The 20,061-nt window shown below is 37.0% G+C and overlaps 1 protein-coding gene across 1 annotated transcript in view; it reads right to left on the reverse strand.

Annotated features, from left to right (window-relative positions):
- LOC148879219 (ARM repeat superfamily protein) overlaps window positions 1-19,569 on the reverse strand; it is a 129,608-nt gene extending 110,039 nt beyond the window's left edge. The window contains exons 1-5 of the mRNA XM_088974156.1: window positions 19,360-19,569; window positions 15,458-15,547; window positions 717-790; window positions 375-530; window positions 71-191 (exon numbers count right to left, since the gene is read on the reverse strand). Of these exons, the coding sequence (XP_088830282.1) occupies window positions 71-191; window positions 375-530; window positions 717-790; window positions 15,458-15,547; window positions 19,360-19,569 (651 nt within the window). The remainder of the gene's footprint in view (window positions 1-70; window positions 192-374; window positions 531-716; window positions 791-15,457; window positions 15,548-19,359) is intronic.
- Between the last annotated feature and the right edge of the window lie 492 nt (window positions 19,570-20,061).

Genomic DNA, 20,061 nt, shown 5'->3' on the forward strand with positions numbered 1-20,061 from the left:
CAAGATAGACGAAAAATAAAATACAGAATTTGGCTAGAATGCAAGATACTAGTTCCCAATCAGCACATACAGATGCACCTGCAGCAAGAGCTGTCAGGTCTTCGAGTAAACGAAGCCCAAGTTTTCCTGTGTTACTTAGGCTCTCCCGCATCAATAATGGCCGTCCGGAGACAAATTCTCTCTCCAAGGACCTGTCAGTGCTTGAGTAAACAAATAAAAAACAAGGGAAAAATACTAAAGGGAGAAGAATATTCAAATTTTCAAATTAGTGAGAATGTCAGTTTTCAGGTGTGCATCACATGCATATAAAAACAGAGAAAACATGTAATGAAGTTAAACTTAAGATTTTATTATCAAAACTAAAGATTACATACTCTGATTGGTTGATACTGCGACTAACATCACCAGTGACAGAGCTGGTCCGAGAGATGTGACTCCCAGAACCAACCTTGCCGGCAGGAAGTGACTCAGCAGAGACAACATGATCAAAAATCAAGGCAACAGCTTGCCTGAAGGTAGCTGCAGCAGTGCTGGATGAAAGATTCAAAATAATCAAGAGAAGTTTGATTTATTTTTCTGGGGAAAAACAGTAAAAGAGAAAAGCAACCTTACAATTATTGTTTTGAATAAGTTAATACTGGAGAAAAGAATTGCATAAATTACACCAAAATTAATAAGTCTTGACATCTAAGATGTTAGACATTTTAAAAACTCACTTGCGCACACTGTCAGAAGATCTGTTGTTCTCAAGAAGCCTGAGACAGATATCAAGAGCCTGAGCCATATTTTCCTGACATTGAAGCAGGGGTTGTGGCATTGTTTTATGTTAGTTTCCGTAATACAAGCAGAATAATAGAATATGATTCCTCCCTTTTTACATTTTTCTAATTAAAGCAGTATATATTACACCCACACACACACATCTATAATTTGGGCTGTTAGATATCTACTTTCCTTATATTTATCTGCTACTGACCATACTTAAATGGGAAGGCAGATGATGAAAATGATCCCAATATGTAATTGCACCACTAAAGAATAGTGGAAATCATAAAGAAAATCACAAGAAAAGTTATATATGGAAACTGCATAAAGGAGTTCCAAATATGAGAACTTATTTTTTTGATAGGCCACAGAAAAAGTATGTTCTTTGATTGAAAATTAATATGTACAAAGTAATTACAAGATTTAAGCTAGCCACAACCACATAACCCAAAACCATATATACAAAAACAAGATTAGCATTGTAGAAGGAGATTCAAAGGTAGCAGTGGTTTGACCAAGGGATAAAGCTCAAGCAACTTGGAAGTACGGATATACATTAAGGATAATCATTCCTTAGTGGAAGAATTGGATTTCAGATTTCAGTGTGTTCCTACAAGTGCCAATAGTATGGTTGGATAGAAAATGGTGGTATACATCCTTTCTCTTGTGTATCTTTTTTTATAGGAAATGGTAACTTTTCATCAAGGAAGATTTGGAAAGTATGCAGGTCCTGTCCCTAAAAATGAGGAAGCGGACCCCCAAAGGATCTCAGATTTACAATTCAGCCCAAAAAAGTTCACCCCTTGTTATCCATTGTTTGTCTTTCTCTTGTAAATCTGTATATTATGTATCTTTATTAATAAAATTTCTTATTGTTACCAATCAAAACAAGTTTATCATAAAATTACTCCCCAATACTGTTATGGTTGTGCCTTGAATTCTTTGTTGCGACCCACTCATGAACCCGCTTCGAATTAGGTTGAGAAAAACCCATAGGCAAAATTTCATAGTGGTTTGTGGTGGAAGCGTAGAGTTATGTGTTTCGGGGGTTTTCTCTCTTGTATACTTAGACTTTGTCTTGTGAGAAAAGTTGAGAGACTTTAGGTGTATTTGGGGTTTAGGGTTTTCTGTGAGTGAGGTTGTGAGTGCACATCTCTGTATTGCTCTCCATTACAGATTACATAGTGGATTTCTGCTCCTCCTTCACCCATGGACATAGCTATAAGCCAAACCACATAAATCTGTGTATCCTCTTTGCTTGCTTCTCTTTATCTCTGTTTTCCTTTCATTTTTTGGGTGCCATTTAAATCAGTATTTTTGGGTTTTGTGGAACAAACTAGTATCAAAACCCTATTTTTCATTTGGCACTTGCAATGTCATCAATGAAGTTTGATATTGAGAAGTTCGATGGTAGCATCAGTTTTAGTATTTGGCAAGTCAAGATGTGTGCCATTTTGGGACAAGACGGACCACACGAAGCTCTATACAGGAAGTAGAAGAAACCTGCAACTATAAGGGCTCAAATAGTAAACAGAACTCTTAATCAAAATCCAGACATAAAAACTTGGCCTGCAACTATTGTCACAAGAAAGGGCACATTAAGTCAGAATGCTATAAGCTGAAAAACAAAAACCAGAATGAATAGAAGAAAGATTAAAAGAAAATGAATAACTCTGTAGAGGCCGGTGTGGCTGAGGATGAGAATGTTGATGTTCTCTTAGTAACAGATGACAAAACCAGATCCAAGGATGAATGGATTCTAGATTCGGATTGTTCCTACCATATGTGTCCCAACAGGAACTAGTTCTCCACCTACGAATCTATTGATGGTGGAGTTGTATTGATGGGTAATAATGCCTCTTGCAAAACTGCGGAAAAAGGAACAGTTTGAATCAGAATACATGATGATGTTGTGAGAACATTGATGAATGTACGACATGTAGTGGACTTAAAGAAAAATCTCATCTCTCTTGGCACTCTAGATGCAAATGGGTGTAAGTATTCAGCTGAAGGAGGAGTTTTGAAAGTCAATAAGGGTGCTCTTGTCATGATGTAAGGCACAAGAACAAGAAGTCTATATGTGCTACAAGGTATAACTATCACAAGTTCAGTTGCAATTTCAACATAATCAATATTTAAGTCTAACACCACCAAGTTATGGCACATGAGGCAAGGACATATAAGTGAAAGGGGACTATGGGAACAAAAAAAGGGGACATATAAGTGAATGGCTAGGACATATTAAGCAGGAGAGGTCTTCTTTGTGGCCAAAGTACAGGAAAGCCTAATTTCTGTGAACATTGTGTTTTTGGGAAACAAAAAAAGAACTAGTTTCAGTACAGCCATTCACAGAACAAAAAAAAAAACCATTGTGTTTTCGGGATTATGTTCACTCAGACCTATGGGAACCTTCACAAGTTCCATCAAAGGGCAGTGCTCAATATCTCCTTACCATCATTGATGACTACTTCAGGAAGGTATGGGTTTATTTTCTGAACCATAAGAATGTTGTATTGGTGACTTTTAAACAGTGGAAAACCTTGCTTGAGAAGCAAACAGGAAAGCAGGTCAAGCGGCTAAGGACAGATAATGGTTTAGAGTTTTGTGAAAATGAATTTAATGAGCTCTGCAAAAAATGAAGGCATTGTAAGGCATCATATTGTTGTAAAACACCATAGTAGAATAGAGTTGCAGAACATATGAACAGAACTCTACTAGAGAAAGCAAGGTGCATGTTGTCAAATGCTAGTCTTCCCAAGGATTTTTGGGCAGAAGTAATTAATATGGCCTGTCACTTGATAAATCGATCTCCATCTACTGCCATTGAGTGTAAGACTCCAAAAGAGGTATGGTTTGGTAATCCTCCGGATTATTCAAATTTGAAAATATTTAGTTGTCCAACTTATGCACATGTTAATGAAGGCAAGCTTGAGCCTACAACAAAGAAGTGTATATTTCTTAGTTATGTTTTAAGTGTGAAGGGATACAGGTTGTGGTGTCCTGATCCTAAATCACCGAAATTCATAGTTAGCAAAGAAGTGTATATTTCTTAGTTATGCTTTACTTGAGGAAGGAGTCTTCTATTGCCTGTGATGCAGATAAAACACAAAGTTCAACAAAGAATGTGGGGTTAGAAGTTAGAAGTTCTTCCTCACCTTAGTTTACATTAGTCCAGGTGTCTATTTCTATTGAGATAAAAGAACCTGTACAAGAAGAAGAAGAGGAGCAATGTTCTATTGCTAGAGAGATTAGACCACCTCAAAGATATGGCTATGTTGATATGGTTACCTATGCACTGTCAGCTGCAGAAAATGTTGATATTACTGAACCTAATACTTATGCAGAAGCAATCTCACCAATTGATTCCGCTAAGTGATTAACAATTGTGCATGAAGAAATCGAATCCTTGCATAACAACCAAACTTGGGAGTTGGTGAGACCACCTAAAGGAAAGAAGATTATTGGATGCAAATGGGTTTTCGCTTTTCAAAAGGAAAACAGGTACTCCAAGTATAGAGGATGCTAGATATAAGGCACGATTGGTTGCTAAAGGCTACAACCATGTACAATGTGTTGATTTTAATGATGTCAATTAGATGTTATTTCTTGCATGGAAAACTTGATGAACAGATTTATATGCATCAACTTGAGGGTTTTGTAAGAAATCTTTGTATAGCTTAAAATAGTCTCCTAGACAATGGTAGAGACTAGAAGATTTGACTCTTTTATGGTGGCTCTTGGGTATTCTAAATGCAAGTACAATAGTTGTGTTTATTTCAGGAAACTTACAAATGATTCTTTCGTATACTTGCTGCTTTATATTGATGATATACTTATTGCAACAAGAGAAATATCTGAGATTAACAGGTTGAAAACACAGTTGAGTGGTAAGTTTGAAATGAAAGATTTGGGTGTAGTAAAGAAAATTCTAGGCATGGAGATTCAGATGGACCAAAAAGCAGGGAAGTTGTATTTGACACAACAAAAGTATGTTGAGAAGGTCCTAGAGAATTTTGGCATGAAAGATGCTAAACCAGTAAGTACTCCTCTTGCAGCCCACTTCAGACTTTCAGCTAATTGATCATCACAGATAGATGAAGAAGAAAGATATATGTCTCATGTCCCTTATTCCAGTGCAATTGGGAGTATTATGTATGCTATGGTTTGCATACTGTGAAGATATATGTTGATGTACATTATTAGTATAGCCCTTATTGTACAGTATTCTTATTATTTTATTTGTTCTTTTTATCTTTCAGCCCTATAAGGGCATTCTTGTAATTGTACATATCTTTTAATATAAAAGGGGCTCTTTTGGGTGGGGGTCGACTATTCTTGACACCACTAAATATACTTTCTCTCTCTTGTTCTCAGTTCGGTTCACATGGTATCACGGCAGGCTGCTCTCTAATCCATTTCTCTTCTTTCTTGATCAGTTTGAGAACTATCATCATTGCCAATTGGTTCTAGACTGTTTTGATCTTTCCAGGAACCATTTCTTTGAATTCTATGCATCTAGTAAGAGATTTCGTTAGATCTCTCTTGTTTGACATCAGTTTGCAGTAAGATTTGAAATGAAGTGCCGCCTAGCCCTCATCATATTCTGAATTTTTCATTGAGATCCATGAAGTTTTGAGAGAGATCTATACATCTCTTTTGGACTGTGTATCAAGTTTTCTCCTATTGCTGGATCCTAGACAATCTCTTGTGACAGTAAGAGGTTTCTTTTCTCAATTTTTGACTCTCTTGGATTTGATTACTATTCATCTTGCTTGCTTCGATCAGTTTTTACTTTGTATTCTTGGGCAAAGTAGATTGCTGTTCAAACTAGTTTTTTGGACTATTGCCGAACCCTCTTTTTGTTGTTTTATGTTGTAATGGCTTCAGACAGAGGGGATATTATACCTGTGAAGATGAATGGACAAAATTATGGGATGTGGAAATTCCACTTTGATTTTTATATTGAAGGAAAAGGTTTGGAAGGACACTTGAATGGGACTGTCACTAAACCAACTAGGACTGAGGTCAAAGCCTTACAACAATGGAAACTAGATAACGGCAAGCTTGTTTCTTGGATTCTTAGTTCTATTGATTATCATATTTATGTACCTATGAGAAGAACGAAAACAGCCTATGAAATGTATTCATATCCAGAGAAAGTTTATCAATAGTCCAATATATCTAAACAGTACCAAATAGAATCAGGGATATTTGCCTACAGCCAAGGAGATAGAAGGATACAAGAATATTATTCAGGTTTTCTTGATTTGTGGGCTGAATACGAAATTGTCCATATTGATCCCTTGGACTCAACAGAATGTGTGAAATATCTCCAGAAACATTTTGAAAAGAGGAAGGTAACTCAGTTTTTGATGAGGCTTAGACCTGAATATGAGATAATCAAGTCCAATATTCTGAATAGGGGAACACTTCCAGATCTAGATTCTGTTTTAGGGGAGCTACTGAGGGAAGAGACTAGGCTTCTCATTGCAGCCAGATATGATGAGAAAATGGCTGAAATTGGGGCTGAAACAGATTTTGTTGCTCATGGAGGTAAGAAGATGTCCAAGGACTTCTCCAAAACCCAGTGTTATGAGTGTAAGGGTTTTGGACATATTGTCTCTCACTGTAAGAAAAAGAATGTGTGCACCTATTACAAGCAACATGGTCATATAATTCCAAATTGTCCAATCTGACCAGCAAAGGATTCTTAGAAAAAACTCAACCTCAGGCCTATCAAGTAACAGATGCACAGGCAACTAACATTGTGTCCACTAAGGGTGATTCTTTAGTGAAAAGTGATTCCACTGGATCTATGAATGAAGAAAATGTTCGGCAATTGGTATCCTCTGCTGTTTCCTCTACTTTTTCTGCTATTGGCTTGTCTAGTAAGTTCTCTGCAAATTCTTCTTCCCCTCCATATGCTTGGATTATAGATTCAGGTGCCACCAATCATATGACAGGAGCCTACCTCAATCAACCAAATCCGTCTACTGAGGCTCACCATAAACACATTATTACTGCCAATGGTGAAAAGTTAGACATTATTGGTAGTAATACTCATCCCTTAAACTGTTACCCACTATGTCCTTCCCTCTCTCAAAAACCCTCTTAGTACCCAACCTTACTACCAATCTGATTTCTGTTAGTCAACTTGTTGATGAAGGAAATGTTCTCACCTTTTCTCATGATGATTGCTTGATACAGGACCGGTACACTGGAAAGGTGAAAAGGAAGGGGCGTAGGCTAGGCCGTCTGCGCTGGAGTTCGATAAGTCTCAATTAGAAACATCCTCAACTTACCTTAGTTCTAGGTTTGATTCTCTGTTCAGTTATAGAAATAATGTTTGGGATTTATGGCATAAACGATTAGGTCATCCATATTCTCAAAACTTGAAGTTTTTGTTTGATTCTAGTTTAATTAAGAATAAAATTTCTCTTGTTCATACTTTTGATGTTTCTTGCACTGCTTGTTGTTTGAGTAAAAGTCATGTTTTACCTTTTCTTCACACTTCTGAGCATGCCGCTAAACCTTTTGAGGTAATACATAGTGATGTTTGGTCTGCCTCCATTACTTCACGATTAGAATACAAATACTTTGTATTGTTTATAAATGATTGTACTAGATACACTCGGATTTATTTTCTAGGAACAAATCAGAGGTCTTTGCGACATTTAAATTATTCCATACTATGGTGCAAACTCGCTTCAAGTGTAATGTGAGTATCCTCCATTCAGATTCAAGGGGACAATATAGAGACAGAGACTTTCAGGCCTACTTGAGGAGTTATGGAATTCAATCTCAACGCAACTATCCAGACACTCAACAAAATGGTGTAGCTGAATGAAAGAATGGACATATCCTCAGTGTTATGCGGACATTACTACATGAATCCCACGCTCCGACTTCATTTTGGGTAGAAGCAGCCAGTACAATTGTGTATTTGATCAACTATCTTCCTTCTTTTGTTCTTGGCAACACTTCTCCCTTCCAAAAACTTTTTGGTCATCCCCCAGATTTCTCCAGTCTTCATGTTTTAGGTTGTCTTTGTTTTGTACATCTTCCTGTTCATGAACATTCTAAATTAACTGCTCAGTTTGCTACGTGTGCCTTTTTGGGATATAGTCCTGACCACAAAGGATTCTTGTGTTATGACCCTACTATTTGTCGTATTCGGAATATAAGGCTGGGTTAGTTGCCTAAGGATACAGTCAGAAATATGGGATTGATTATGAAGAAACTTTTGCCCCAGTTGCTAAAATCACCATAGTTCGGGCTCTTCTAGCCTTATCTGTTGTTCATTCCTGGACTATCTACCAATTAGACGTGAAGAATGCTTTTCTTCATGGTCAACTGAAGGAAACAGTCTACATGAAGCCTCCACCTGGATATTGTAGTGATTCTTCACGTGTCTGTCACCTAAAGAAATCCCTATATGGTCTGAAACAGGCACCCAGGGCTTGGTTTGAGCACTTTCGAGATGTTGTAAATGAATAAAGTACATATTTGATTCATGTTATTATGGTGTGTTTCTGTGTAATACCCTTAAACTGGACACATATGAGACTCGTGTTAGTTTAGAATCTTTACAGCCGTTGGATAGATCTGGGGAGATTTATCCTACCAAGGTTGACACTGGTGTACTGCCAAGTTGGTTAGGGTGCCTTGTCTCAGCTGCCAGGGTGAGACCTGAGGTACATGCAATGTGGGTTTTCTTGAAACCCTGAATCGGACCAATATTCCAGTATTGCCCTGGACCTTGGAGATAGATGGGCAAAATTGGAATGTTACACCTGACCCCTAGACTTGATTATGATACTGCACTAGGTGTCGGATTGGGCTGTCTTTGATATGCCAATCAATGAGATCCTTACAGGTGGTCAAAACCTGGGTATGTTGGGGCAGTCCGAAAATTCATCTGAGTGGGTGATCATAGTGACAGGATCAGTCCCTTTGTCAGACAAAGTGAATGATCGGGGATGCACTCTCTCTAATGGAAACCTAAACTGTCGGCAGCTGATTTCAACCGTTGAAATTTGTTTTGCAAAATATATTTATATAGAGATATACATATATATATATATATATATTATGGTTTCAAAATGTTTGCAAAAGGTTTTAATTCTCGAAATCCATGTGAGTAGAGAGTGTAGCACTACACCTTGCAGCCGAGGGAGAGGTCCTCTCTTGTCGAACAGTGTTTGATCATTATGGGCTTAGAGGTTAAGTGTAAGACCATTAAGGATTATACCTAATGGGTTAATCTTACATCTACCCACAGTCCTTGGGCCTTCATAAGATGGCTGGACCCAAGGACCATTTAGTGTAAATGTTGGGCCCATTAAGAGCTCATAGTGATGGACTCAGGGGTTCACTACATTCAACAGTGAATTCGCACACGCCTTGTAACAGAGGCTAGAATGAACCCATGTGGCTAACGTGTAGATCAATGATAGGGTCCCACGCCATACAAAGAGAGCCAAGCTAGCCAGCATTAAAGAGGAAGTGAGCCTGAAAGCTTAATGGGCCTAAAAGCCCATTTCGAACTAGGTTAATTAGATTAATTAAATAGGAGCGGATCTGGGATTTGGATCAGCAGATAAGATAAGGGATTATCCTTATCCACTTAAAGAGTCCAGATCCAAATAAAGATTTGGACCAAAGGAACTCCTAATTTGATTAGGAAGGCTGATCTTTATCTGCAAATAAGATAAAGGACCAAAAGAGGAAGGCGGTTTGGGTATTGGACAGCGTAAAGAGAAAAATTCCTCTCTTCTAGGCAAATGGCTCTAGAGATTTCCGAAAGAGCCTAATGCTCTTTGGACTGTTGTCATTTCAAGTAAATATGAACGAAATACAAACGGGTGGGATAGCAATCTCCATTTGAACAGGATAAAGGCCATCAATCCTTGGAAAGGTATATGTTCCATTCATATTTCTTTCTTTCCTTTTATAAGGTATAAAGTGGGAAATGATTCTAAAATTAAATTCTGGAAAGATCTTTGGAGGGGGGAATCTACCCTGAATGCCTCTTTCCCTAGGTTGTTTAACTTTACCCTTGTCCAAGAAGCCTCTATTTCTAATTGCCTCCCAAACCAATCCGCCGAGAATTCTTTAGACCTCCACCTCAGAAGACGCCAAAGGGACTCGGAGATTTCTGATTTAATAGCTTTAATCCAAACCCTCAAAGATGCCTATATATCCCCCTCTCATTCTGACACCCGAATATGGACCCTTCACCCAAATGGCGAATTCTTTTCTAAGTCTATGTTCAGGGCTTTGATTGCTGAAGAAAAGCATCCCTCTTTTCCTTACAAGAAAATTTGGTGCAGCCACATCCCCTCAAGAATTTGCTTCTTTGTATGGGAAGCCTGTCTCCAGAAAGTTAATACTTGTGATCTCCTTCAGAAAAAGCTTTTGGGAAGGCGCTCCATTTCTCCTCATGTTTGTATTTTATGTCTCAGCGAGGGTGAATCTGCAGATCACATCCTTCTTCATTGCAGCTTCACTCAAAGGATATGATCCCATTTCTTGAATATAGCAGGGTACAGCTAGGCTTTTCCAGAACACATTATGGACAACTTGAACCAATGGCAAGGAATAGGGCTTAGTAAAAGGGGTAAAGTCTTTTGGCAATCAGTGCCTCATGCAGTAATGTGGGGCATTTGGAATGAAATAAACATCCGTATCTTTGACAATAAAAGCAGAACCTTGGAGGAGTTAATCTCAGATATTACCTATCTTTGCATCCTTTGGTCGGTGAATTCAGACCTATTTAAAGGACTTTCAGTCAATGATATTATCAAAAATATTCACCCCTTTCTGTTTCTGCCTCATCCTCAGCAAACTCCCTTGAGGCATCCCGTTTCCATCAGTGAAGGTGTGATAACCCTTAATGTTGACGGTTGTGCCTTAGGCAATCCGGGCTTTGCAGGTATTGGTGGTATAGTAAGGGACGAAAGGGGCAATATCTGCTGGACTTTTAGTGGCCCAATCGGCTGGGCCGACTCCACAAAGGCTGAAGTGATGGTTGCTCTCACCGGAATCAGGATAATTAAGAATTTGGGTATTCAGATATTGATCATTGCAGGTGATTCAGCAAATACAATAAAATGGTTAAGAGACAAAAAAGGGGGCCCTTGGAGACTTTATCACTATCTGACTGAAGCATGGGATTCTTTGGATGGATTGAATGTTAACTTAGTTTGGATTCCTAGGGAATACAATCATACTGCAGATGGCCTAGCTAAATTTGGTGTGTATTTGGAGCATCTGTATAGCGACAAGCTTCCTCCTTTGTAACTTGCAAGGGTTCCCCCCCCCCGGTTTTGTATATCTCCTCTTGTCCCCCCCCCCTTTTATTCTCAATAAATCTTGGTTAAATTTTCTCAAAAAAAGGATCAAATGTACCATGAGAGGATGAAGCACATTGATGTAAGGTACCACTTTGCCTGTGATGTAGTAAAACAAGGAGATATCATTGTGAAGAAGATTGGTACTACAGATAACCCAACTGATATGTTAACAAAGTTCCTTATTGTGGCTAAGTTCAAGCATTGCTTGGACTTGATTGATGTTTGCAACATTTGAGTTTGCCCATTGGGGCTTTTGTTGGAGAAGCTGGAGGGAGATTGCTATTTTTTTTTATGCTTGAGAGAATTCAAGCCAAGGTGGAGATTTTTTATAGTTGTGCCTTGAATTCATTGTTGCAACCTGCTTCATGAACCTGCTCCAAATTAAGTTGAGAAAAACTTGAAGGTAAAATTTCATGGCGGTCCAAGCCCTACACTTCCACCACAAATCACCATTGGGGGTGTGGGGGTGGAGCCCTTGTGGCGGTACGAACCCAATCCATATTCAGCTTATGGATCTAAACCGAGTACAAAGAGTTATGTATTTTGGGGGATTTCTCTCTTGTATACTTGGTCTTTGTCTTGTGAGAAAGTTGAGAGACTTTGGGTGTATTTGGGGTTTAGGGTTTTCTATGAGTGAGGTTGTGAGTGCACAGCTCTGTATTCCTTTCCCATAGACGTAGGCTAAGGCTGCAACTTGGGTCGGGTTAGCCCGAACCCAACCCGAAAAAAAGTCGGGTCGGGTTGATGCTTAGGTTAGGGTTGAAATTTATGAACCCGACTTTACTTCGGGTTGGGTTATGGTTGACCCCTTGGGTAACCCAACCCAATCTGAGCCCAACTCTATAGTACATATCATATATAAATATATGTTATATATATGATCATACATTGATTTGTTTAGATGCATGATAGTTGTATGGCCACTACCACATACTATCATTTATTCCATTTAAGGTAATCACTTCACTTAATCATAATTGGAAATACTAAAACCTTGATAACATATTTTATGTTTTCTGAATATTTTATTCTTTATCTCCTTTCTGTTGTTTGCCACCCATACATTGCTACCCATAAAAGATCTATTATAAGTCATCATATAAACTATAGTCATTTCAAACACTTTTTTCTGAATTTTGTACTTAAAGAACCAATAAAAAATCAACAAACAAGTACTAATAAAACATAGGATTAATATATGTAATGAAAGTTGAGTTAAGATCTAAGATTAAGAAGTTCTACAAGATTTTAAGGGATGGGAAGAAGGTTGGATTGGGCCCAACCCGAAGTTGACTTTGGGTTGGGTTAGGATTGAAGGAATTTAGTTAGGGTTAGGGTTAGGGTTGGGGGTTTAGAACTTAGGGTTGGCCTCAACCCGACCTAACCCAGCCCGACTTGCACCCCTAACATAGGTTATAAGTCGAATCACATAAATCTATGTGTCCTCTTTGCTTGCTTCTGGAGGTGGACATGAACCGAGCTTTTCACGAGCTATTAGAGCTCGGCTCATGAAAAGCTCGGCTCATCTAAGCCCAATGTGAGCTTCAAACCAAATTCGAGCTTTATATATAGCTCGTATGTTAATCGAGCCGAATTCAAATAGTTTAAAGTTCAGCTCGTTAAGCTCGCAAGCCTATTCGAGCCTCTATGTATATTGGCCATTATATATATTTATATGTATATAATATTTATACCTTTTTGGAAGAATTTTATTGGTGGGGATACAATTGTATGGTGGTCCCATTCATGTAATAGATTTATTCTATAACTAAAGAGAGAATAGAGAAGGAAAATCAAAAAAAAAAAAAAACCCTTCAATCAACTCTTTCAGAGCTCAACTCTCAAGTCTCAAGGACTCAAGACTCTCAACTCTCACATGTCACAGTTGACGGTCTCAGACTCTCACCTCTCACCTCTCACAACTGACGTCCAACACCCGAAAGATTTTCTTTCTACCAAGTGTTTGAATCAATTTGTCTGTAACTACTCTTAACGACTTCTTTGTCCTTTCTACAGTTGGGACTTAGAAGTTGAAAGGATTGATTCGTATTTGGCTCCCATCAAGACAAGGACCACCGTCCCCATTAAGGGTTGAAAATCAAAGGCTTCAAAGCCTCACAAGCTCACATTCAAAGGTAGTGCCCAAATTAAACGACCCTTTAAAGAAATGCCATGAGCTGCTTTTCTTGTATATGTGTGTTTGTTTCGATGGTGTTATCCAATTGAAAACAAGACAAATTGGGAAGAAGTTCACATTGAGCTGACTCTATTCTATTTGAAGAAATCTTCTTAATATGTAGTAGTCAGTACTTGTTTGATTGATTTGTATTGGCCGGAATCCTTGGTGTTGTATATGCAAATGGATGCCTAAGCAAGTTGTTCACTTGTACTACTCTCTGGATTGACAAGAATAGTTTGTTCCTTCAGACTTTTGCTTTGGGTATTTGAATATTTATTTGATTGATTCATGTATGATATTGACCAACCCTCATTTTAATGAAATGTTTTTTCATATCAAAATAATAACAAAATGCAGAAGGAAAATCTGTGGACAAGTATGTGGAAAGTAGCAGAAGAATTACATTACAATTTTGCAGAAAATGGGATTAGGAAAATCTGTGATACCAGAAAGGCTTGACCAATCAAACCCCATGAATTTTGATGAAAAACCCCACCTAAATGATTACTACTTTTGTGATGCCAGTTGATTGGTTGTATGTTTTTCTAGTATCATTTCTTTTAGGCATCATAGTCAAACATGGGATTAATGTATATTATTTGATGGTTTGGATAAACTTAAATGGGTTAGGCTTTCATGAAGTTGCACATCTTGAGATGGACTGATGCAAAATTTGCACCACTTCCCTCCTAAATCAATTCGCTATCATATGAAGTATAGCTGTGTAGGCCACACCATCTTGCTTATTAGTTATTACCTCACTTCTAAACAAATAAACCATCTTCCTACTTCCAATCTCTTTCATATAAGGGGGAACACCCATCATTTTACTTCTCACAAACAAATAATACGAAGTTAAATCTAAAACAAAAGTAATTAAACCAGAATCTACACTCAACCTATTTGCACTTCCATCCATTTACACCAATGAATTTTGGTTTTACAGGTCTCTTTGACTTTCTGGGGTGCTGCTTAATCTCTCTTGGTTTTGCTTACTCCATATTATTGTCTTTCTGGATAGTGTTTAAATCATCTCTGCTTTTGCTTATCCTGCATCTTGGTTTTACAGGTATTGTTCTCTCTGCCACTCCCATGTTTTGATTTTTGGATATTCTTAATGCACTCCCAAGGATTTATAATGGTTCAGCATTATTTATTCGTTTGGGTAATAATCACAATGGTTCAGCATACCTGTTTCACATGGTGGGATTTATAATTTAGATCCTTCAACAATTCTCTCATCACCCAAAATATAGGAATTATTGAGAAATATTAGCCTCATTTTATTTCAATCTGTATATGTTGATTTGAATGCTGAACCAATCCATCTTTACTCACAAATTACATTATAACAGGTTTTGAAATAATGGTATTATTATAAATATTGTTTGATTTATCTTAATCATATAATGGTATTATTATAATGGGTCCATGACCATGAAAACCCTCTTTGAAATATGAAAACAGGTTTATTAGGAAGCTCGAATAGGTTCGGTTCATTATTGAGTTCGAACATATAAAATCTTCAATCGAGCCAAACTCAAACTTATATTTCTAGTTCGAATCAAGCTCAAACCCTGTATTTTTCTGCCGAGCTGAGCTCGAATACTCAAATACTTGGCTCGGCTCAGCTTGAATCCACCCCTACTTGCTTCTCTTTATCTGTGTTTTTCTTTCGTTTTTTTTGGGTGCCATTTGAATCTGTATTTCTAGGTTTTGTGCAACAAATACAAATATTCCCTATTGACTCCTAGCCTTGCAAGTGAGTCAAGCCACATTGTTCGCTCTTTGCTGATCTATATGTCCATCTCCAAACTAACCCAAAACCATGCATTCCAAAGATATGCACATTGCAATAGAATTACATAATGAAAACCCACTACACCCTTAGATAAATCTCAGACTTTGGAGGCCTTCAAAAAAAAAAAACATTTTTGATATTAGACCCCAATTAAAAAAGCAGCTCTAATCCATACAAATTTCAAATATACATACAAATGCAATGTGTCTGTGTTGCATATATGTATTTGTCTAGCCAAACAAACCCAAAATAGGCAAATATACAATTATTAATGATTCACCAAGTCCAAATGCACATATACAGTTCAGATCCAGCAAGATAAAAGCTACTAAGGCAAATGACTGGATGAATCATCACCTCACTTTCAGGATGTAGACGTGACTGCAATATAATAAGTATAGTTTGTAGGGTCTTAAACTGCACATTCTCATCAGCCATTTCAGCATGCTAAACAAAAAAGACAAAGTTGGTTAACTAGTAAAAGTACTCATGCCAAAGAAAACAGGGAAATAAAGGATGCAACAGTGCAAAATCAGCATGCAACTAAGAGTAAATATATATTCAAGATACTTTTGATAATGGGGAGACCCCCTAATTATTGGTTAAAACAAGTACATATTTTAGAAAACAAAAGCATACCCATATTTTTTTTATCAATACAAACAGTGGTTTCTTTGTATTTTCACTAGAGATGTTGAGACATACTCAAATCATTCCCCAAAATAAATAACACCAAACCAAAACTTTATCAGGTATATTCTGATTGGTACTGTTATTTTACAAGAGCTAACTGCATCAGACATGACTACTGGAACAATGGATCTTTTCTCTCTTTTTTTAACAATTAAAATTAAAAATATAGAAATAAAAAGGCTCCCCATCTCTTTCTTCTCCCTTCTGTCTTTTTTTTTCTGATATGTAAAGAAAAGATTCATTAATTAGTCAAACCAGAAAATTATACAAAGAGTCTTCCCAGAGAGAGGCGCAAGATGCAGCCTCAGATACAAATCAGATTACAATTGAACCTAAAACATATGCTCCCTATGCATCCCTTGCTTAGCCAAGTAAACAGCCATTCCATTGATAGACAGGCCTCCTTTGCCAAAGAATCCTTACAGTCATGTTAGTGATTAACCATTTAAATCTTTCACAGCTTCACTGTAGGTCCATATAACAGTTTCCAGACTCGCTAACCATCCAACTACCAGTTTGGAGTTGCACCAATTATCAACCTGTCAACATTCAGCTCTCCAGCATACTGTCTTATCTGTTCTGGCTTTCTGCATATATTTCTTTAACCAATGGTTACTTAGTTCATTGTTAACTTGGTAGAAATTTTGGCTCACACTTCTACGAGCACAGTTCTTCAAGGGAAGGTGTCTAAAGTCTTTCTCTTTGTTTCTTGCTTCCATACATCTTTAGATACAATCATACAAAAGGAGTTCTTTTTTTTTCCTATCACAGCAAAATGTAAAATCTGTATGTATCTGTTCATGCAGAAATACAAAATAAGATGACAACAATGATGATGATGATGATTACAAGGACTATGGTGGTGATAAACCAAGAGAGCACTAAATTAAAAGGTTGCATATGCAATCACCTCTTCATTTCTTTCCAGTTTCATTTTCTGAACACGACTTACTTCTTTTCTGTCTTTTTAATAGGTATTTCTTTTCTCTTTTTTTCTTTGTATCATTTTATTTCTCAATTTAAGAAAGCTTGGTTCTTAGCAGAACAATCCAAAGAGTACATAACACCTTAGTTCGGATTTTTTGGAATACAACCAGGGCTATTACCTTTTTTCAGTACTGAAGTGAAAGCACAAGGCCCCAAGGATCAAAACAGAAGAAAATCTGAAGCTATTCATCAAACCACAGGATCCTCTATACAAAGTGAGCAAAAAGGATCCCAGTACAGCTCATTTCTTAACATATTCACTCTCTGGCAATGTAGTTCATCCAGAGTTCAAGGGTGTGTCAAGAGCTTCATTTGGAAGCCAACTTTGTACTGTCTTGGACTTGATGAACCTATTTATCATGTAGAGCTGTAGAGTCTCTTTAAGAGATACTTTTGTTTTATTTCCCAAGTGTTCCCTTAACACGTCTTTATATATTTCCTTCTCAATTAATAAAATTTTTTACAATACCATAAAATAACTTACTTTGATTGATAACTTGATCAATATTTTAATAATTATTGAAAACATATGTAAGTTAGCCATAGCAGTAAGCACATTTAACTCCTCAGCCAGTTCAAAGACCACTCCTCCTTGCACCCAAATAAACTTATTCGACTTTCCTGCTGATCTATGGCCGTCATTTTGTATGTCTTTTGGGCAGTACTCTCCCCTACTCTCGATACTTTAATATAATACCATTTCCATCTTTCAAAAAGAAACATAAGTCAGACTAAGTTGCAATTTTAGTAAAATATCGGTAACAACAGTGGTGCATTTAGGATTGATGTATCAGGAGATACTCCAAACCAATTGCTTCCAATACCTTGGATCAATCATCCATAATGAGAGAGAGAAACTAAATAGGATGTTGCACATGGAATTAAAGTAGAGTCATCCAATGTGTTGTTTAACTAGCATGTACCTATTAGACAAAAAGAAAATTTTTATAATACAGTTGTAAGGCCAACAAGGCTAGATGGGACAGAATGTTGGATGATCAAGCAACAACATATCCAAAAAAATGAGTAGCTGAGATAAGGACATTGAGATGGGTAAGTGGCAAGACTAGAAAAAACAGAATCAGAAACAAGCACATCAAACAAAACTTAGGAGTAGCTCCAATTAGTGACAAGATGAAAGAAAGTAGGTTCTGAGTTCCTTAATGGCTTAATGGTGTGTTGGGTTTACTTGAATATTTTCTTCTATAACCATATTATCCACTAAAAGATAAAGCAGCAAGTCATTCAATTCAGCCACTTCAGCTGTTATCAAATGGCCCCTAAGCAGCAAGTATATTGCAGTACTAGTATAAAAAAAGAAAAGGATAGAGATGAGGGCCCCCAAGGAAAAAGACATGGTATAGGATGATGCAAATACAAGATATATGATGATGTTTACAACATCCTGGTACTGTACTGTATCAGTAAAAATGTTGACAAAATCTTGGCAAATGAACATCTTATCATAGAGATGGTCCATACCCTAGATAATTGCAACCTGCCTAAGGGTTTGAACAGCAACTGAGCTCAACTCAATAAAGCCTTGTCCCAACTATATCATTATAGAGCAAGTAATCTTTAATTAAGAGGAAAGCAGTTAGGCTGCAAAGGTGCCTCTTCGTTCTCTTTGGCATGATGCTGGTAACAGGATTTCTCCAACATAATTCAACTAAGTCCACACTCTATACCACTTGGAAGGGAGCTATTCGGTGATGGAGGAGAACCCTCTCAAAGTGCCTCTCAAATGCCATTTGTCGGGACCTTGAAAGAAGTCCAATTGAAGAACTTTTTGAATCCATTAGGTACATTCCAAGGATTGTGAGCATACAGGATAGTTTACATTTTGGTAGACTGTAGACCATCTTCTTGAAGGAGTTGAGACGATTCAACATTCAAGTGGGAAGACTCTAAGAAGAATTGCATCAGGGAATATTTGCTCACCCAATAATTGGAATGAAATCAAATCTCCTTTTTTCTCTTACAGATACCTTAACCCTGACAGTGTGGATCCCAAAGAATTATTGCATAGGGTTGTACTAGAAAAGGAGCAAAAAAGGCAGTCTTGTATAGTAATAGCTCCTTGCCTTCTTAATTTTAGTATAGAGGAGGGCTATCTTTTTCTTCTTCAATTAATGTGGATCCCCTGATGCGCAGTTTTTGCATATAGCTAATAATATAATTCTATAATGTCGCCTTTTCCAGAAAAGAATGTTTTTTTCTCCAATGTACTTTCTTCCCCATATTATATAAACCATACCTCCTCTGTTACAATCCATCAACCTATATGCACATACATGCATAAAAAAATAAAAATTAAGGAACAATGATAGATAAATAAATAAAAAATTAAGAAACTATTATATCAAGGCATTTGCATATGCAAAGTTGATTTCCAAGTTAATACCAGGAACCAGCGTACTTCTGCAAGCTCCAAAAGTCCAAATTTGCAAATCTTGACATTTGATTATCAGAAGAAATCCATTTTGCTCTTAACATTCAGAATGACATGAAATTGGAGATAATAATCTCAACAATATTAGAATGATGAAATATAAGTATATGAGAATTGAGATTCTTACATCTTTGAGAGTAAGCAGAATCTCCTTCAGAGCTGATGGCATAACAGCATCATGAGATATCAGCTTTTGCAGACAGGAAAGTCCAATGACACTTAGCTTTACAGATTTAACCTCACAAGCCATCAGGAAGATACGCAGTATATCCTCATTTTGAGCAATTTCACTAGGACTAGACAATGAACGGAGCTGCAGGTCAACAACCAAGTACATTAAGAACCCCCATGAGGTAAAGTTATCAATCCTAAAGAAGAAGGTTATCTATTTTCCTTCTCACTGACCGCAAGGAATCACATTCTTTTTTTTTATCAGAGGAAAAACCAAATATTCACATATTTTGATTGGTAAACATCTTGTATATATATATATATATATATATATATATATATATATATATATATCAAAAGAATCAGTATTTTTCAGCTACAAGTAACCAAACTCCAGTTGTAAATACATAGTGCTTTTATTTACTGAGAAATTATACAGTTGCTAGCTGGAGTTCTCATCAGTGCTACGTTCATGAAGTACTATCTTAGTTGACGCGCATCCAACAATTCACATATAAGTAAAAATTGTTTATCTTAATTATTTACACATAAGAAAATGTGGAAAAGATAACGCTGAAATTCGCTCTTTGAATCTGTGAATGACTCGAAAAGTATATGAATTAATTCTTTTCTTTATTTTGGATTAACAAGGAAAGAG

Source organism: Nelumbo lutea, chromosome 1, assembly GCF_056320005.1.
Source record: "Nelumbo lutea isolate HS-2025 chromosome 1, American lotus-T2T, whole genome shotgun sequence".
Lineage (NCBI taxonomy): Eukaryota > Viridiplantae > Streptophyta > Magnoliopsida > Proteales > Nelumbonaceae > Nelumbo > Nelumbo lutea.